This window comes from Brassica napus, chromosome C7 (genome assembly GCF_020379485.1).
Source record: "Brassica napus cultivar Da-Ae chromosome C7, Da-Ae, whole genome shotgun sequence".
Taxonomy (NCBI): Eukaryota; Viridiplantae; Streptophyta; class Magnoliopsida; order Brassicales; family Brassicaceae; genus Brassica; species Brassica napus.
The window spans coordinates 17,492,553-17,497,255 of record NC_063450.1 but is presented as its reverse complement, the minus strand read 5'-3'; the positions used below and the strand labels follow the sequence as shown (position 1 = coordinate 17,497,255).

General features: G+C 30.4%; 1 protein-coding gene across 1 annotated transcript; it reads right to left on the bottom strand.

Annotated features, from left to right (window-relative positions):
* Nucleotides 1-370: 370 nt before the first annotated feature.
* LOC111198561 (CLAVATA3/ESR (CLE)-related protein 19) lies at nt 371-4,315 on the bottom strand. Its single transcript, XM_048763523.1, has one exon. It carries the CDS (start codon nt 1,927-1,929, stop codon nt 1,705-1,707), a length of 225 nt encoding a protein of 74 aa, XP_048619480.1. The 5' UTR covers nt 1,930-4,315; the 3' UTR covers nt 371-1,704.
* Between the last annotated feature and the right edge of the window lie 388 nt (nt 4,316-4,703).

The following is a 4,703-nucleotide window of genomic DNA, read 5'->3' as shown; positions in this document are numbered from 1 at the left end:
TTACTCCATGTAAATTGTCATTCTCTAAAAGAGAGACTAAACACTTCCCTTGAGGTGAAGCAGTCATTAAACTCTTCTATACCTTGCACATAAAATATTGGAGGAGAATGAGAAAAAAATTTAGAAATAGATAGGACATGATTGAACCTAGGCCTGGGCATTTCGGGTATTGGTTCGGTTCGATTCGGGTATTTCGGGTTTCGGGTAGTTCAGATAAAGGGCTAGAGGATCCATTTACTACTTGACCTATTTTCGGTCCGGTTCGGATAGTTTCGGATTCGGTTCGGTTCGGATAGTAAATGTAGGAACAAAAAAATACCCAAAAAAAATTTGGTTCTCATTTGGATCCGGTTCAGATTCGGATAGTTTGGGTAGTTCGGATAATTTAGATAAAATATCGTTTATTTAGGATAAAATATCAAATAATTAGGATGATTTAGATAAAAAAAATTGGATATTTCGGATTACTTTGGATATTTCAGATAAAACTATTCGGATAGTTTTGGATACTTTCGGGTAGTTCGGATAGATTATAATAATTTAGTTATCCTAAACTATTTTCGGATACTTTTAATAGAATTTTAATTAAAAATATATATTTAGTTATGCTATATATATATAATTAATATTTTTATATATTCGGGTATCCGTTCGGTTCTCGGTTCGGTTCCGGTTCAGTTCAGTTATTTCAGATATAAAAATATAGGAACCGTTCGGGTATTTAAGGGTATTGGTCCGGTTTCGGTTTCAGATATTTCGGTTCGGTTTCGGTTCGGTTCTTCGGTTCCGGTTATTTTGCCCATTCATATAAAGGATTAAAAACAAATACGTGTTAGACAAAACACATTAGGGTTTCTTGGACAATGAGATAACTAGAAGGTGAAAAATATCTAGAGAACGTTGTTAGAGACAAAACACTCAAAATTTTCTTAATCCAATATCTGTAAGAGAGAGGGGTGGACAAGGTGGGAGTTGGGAGACACTAGTATTAACTATTAAGTGAATTTCTTCTGACATGTGTATTTAATTATATATGCAGAAAGTTCTGCCCAAAAATATCCAACAGTCTATACAGAATACAAATTCAGACGATTAAAATATTACTTTCCTCCTATATATTATATTATCCTATTTGAGTTCACAACCATGTATATGCATTCAAGTACTAGTAATGTACTAATATATATGGTTCAACATGATCTCGTACTATGATCCAAATACCAACCATGCAATATATTTCCTCCATTTCATATCACATGATTTTTTCTTGTTATAATATAGAATCGTTTTAGATATCGAACTAACCTTAATTACTTTAAAAAGGTATATCGTTAAATTAATTAAGGTTACAAAATCTACACTGAAAACACAACAATGAGAAGTAAAAAAAGGCACTTATAAATATGAACAAGTAAGAGTCAATTTCCTCATCTTCGTCTCCAAACCTGAATTTACAAATTCCTTCGTTTACTTAGCAACCGTATATTATTTTTAGGTTGCGGTAAGGTATCATATGATTTCTTTAATTAATTTGAAACAACAAAGAAAGATGTGTGAAAGGCAATTATTAGGGAATAAATAAGGTAATTTAATTAGAAAATGTCTTATACATTCACCATTACATTACACAGTAAGATAGATACTTGTAACAAAAACAGAGGAAGAGACATACTCACAACATATCTTGTTCTTAAATGATCAAAGTTACCTGTTGTGAAGTGGATTTGGACCCGTCGGAATTATCCGTTTAGACTCCAAAGCTGTAGAATTAGTTATCGTTTCTTTGGAGTCGCCCAATAGAATTTTTGCTTCTTCTTCTTCGTACAATCCATTCTTCATCAGCAAACTCCGAAATGAAGCTGATTCTGAGTGATGAATGAAGGCAAGAATCAGAAAAGAGGAAGCCAATATCAAACTCTTGATCTTCATGTTCTATCTTTGTCAAAAAAAAAGTTTTTGTTTGGCTGCGGGAGATACAATATGAAAGCAAATAGGTAGACGACTGATATAAATAGCGACGTTTGATAAAAGGAGCAAAAGGAATTAGTATGGATAAAATTTTATATACAAGCTACGGTGCACTAAAAATAAAGGAAGCATGTTACTTATTAAAAAATAATACTTTAGCTGAAAAATAATTAGGTAATTATGTGGAAATCATGCATGTTCCTCGATCTTTATATCGTTTCACTATGAAAAAGGTTCTTCATTATGTCTTTGATTTGAAGATTCATAAGCATCACCCCTCATTAAGTGAGCCTGTGGACACATTTATGGTAACAGTAAACCGACCAGTTATCATTGAATACAATAATAAATAAAGAGAAAACCCAAACATTCTGCTATGATTCACTAGGGACGAAAATTTCCAATAGATTTGTGACCGCTTACTGGTCCGTTGTAAGTTTAGGACATGGGTTTATCATCGCCAAATCTAAATTTAGAGGCTACATTTATACTATAAATTATAATTATTTTTGATAAATCAATTATGCAGAATAAAAGTTAGATGATAATAGACAATGTCATCTCAAACTATTTGTAGACTGTGTTCCTTTTTTATTAAAGTGTACTTAATGTGGTAAAAAAACTATTATTCAAAACTTCGTAAGAAATTAATTTTTTTTTTTTGAATCAGTGTCATGTTCAGTTACTCCATATGCATGAAAGACGATCATGAACGACGGCATTAGCACAACAATTAAGCGAACATATCTTCGTCAAAAAGAAAAGAAAATTATTACGTATTTAAGACCTATTTACAAAAATAAAGGACAATAAATGCCAAGAATTGTAGTTATCAGTTTTTTTTGTTGTAAACTTTTGCAGTTTTTCAGGCTTCGTGCTTTTCTAACATGTCTCTATAACGTTCTGTCACGTTTGATAACTCATGCGCAAAATCAGCATACTCCTAATTAAATGTGAGTATGGGCACAGTATTAATGCAGAAACATACATGGCAGTGGTACTCCTATTTGGCATTCCATTTTATGTCTTCTCCCTTATAGTGTTCCAAATTATTAACGCACAAGTGGTTTTACATCTTTTTCTTTGTATTTTGCAAATTGCAACTTACCACATAATTATCGTTAGAACTACATGATCGATTCGGGCTTCGTAAAATGTTCTTTTTTTTGTAACACATCCAAGTCATGTTCATCCCAATCAATTTTAACCATTTTGAAGAGCTCTCATATATACAACTATAGTATATGTGCGTTATTATGCGGAGAGGATATCGAAGTAGTCTTTCAAACAAAGCACATGCAAAGTGTAATTACTTTTGGTGGAAAAAATTACTTAGAAGCAAGTGAAATGTGAAAATGGAACCCATACTTGAATGCTTCTTCCTACTAATTAACTACCAAGAACTGGAGCAACCATCGTTTTCAATCAAACGCATTTATTTTTTCTAAAAAGAGATTCTCCTCTTTTTTCACATCGACTTTTCCAAGTCATGCAAACATGTTAAATAAAATGTCAAACTATGTTAGAGACACCATATCTAAAGAGTACATGCACGTTCTATAATGTCGAACCCTAATCTAATTTACTCTCAAGTCTTGACTCTCTAGACTTCTATATCTTGTTTAACCAAGAAGTTTCAGATCTAAACTAATAATGTTTTAGGATCAGAGATCAGATCTTGTTTGTTTAGCCCTCCTCTGCTTTACTATGTACACGCTTTGCTGTTTTGTCAATAGAACCTAACCGCACAAAGCAAAGAACCACAAATTAACATTATTAGGTCGCTTATCAAAACTGTTTTTTTCTTCTTTAAAAAAAAAATGGTATCGTCTTGAAATTAACAGTTAATGTCAAATATGTCTTGACATATGTATATATATTTAAAATTGAGCACTCAATAAAAGCGTTAGAGAAAAAATGGATTATGAAATCCAATAGATCATTTCCAACCTCAATCAATACTTTACTGCAATATAAAGTAAAAAATAGAATAGTGAACAAAAAAAAAATGATTACTCTATAAATAGAATAATATTTTTTTTTTTCATTATTTCATTTCCTACTCTATTTTCCACCTCATATGCAGTAAAAAATGATGTTGGAGATATTCTAACTAGCTTTTCAAATAAAGGTTATTATAAAAATTTACTTTAACCGACAAAAAAAATATGACTATTTTTGAACTATTTTTGTTATTATTATTATAAATATACAAGTCTTAAACTTAAAAAATATTTTGTATGATCAATGGATTTTGGTGTCATGATACATCTTTTTTTTTGTCATGATACGTCTTTTTATGGATATGGATGGATATATAATAGTTCTACTGGAAAATATAGTTTTTATGAACTAAAAATCAATATAGACGATTAATATATACTCTTAAATGTAGAAGTCAAAATATTTTTATGGGTGATGCTGAATAATTTGGAACAAACTTTCGAGAATTGATATCAATAATTTAAGATCCAAATAGATGGTAAAACTTCTCTATAGAACTAAAGGAAATTGATAAACGAAAAGGAAACCTAAAAGGAAACTTTCAGAATTTTTTATCATTTACATTTTTTTGGGCGAATAATTCAACAATAGAATCTATAGCAAAAATGTCTATATTTTTCATATAGGGCTTTGTTTTATTGAATGTTATATTATATGATATGGTTTAAAGTTTGGGTAATAAAATTACTATTTTTTGCAATAAAATTACTATTTTGTAAAGAAAAAAGAGA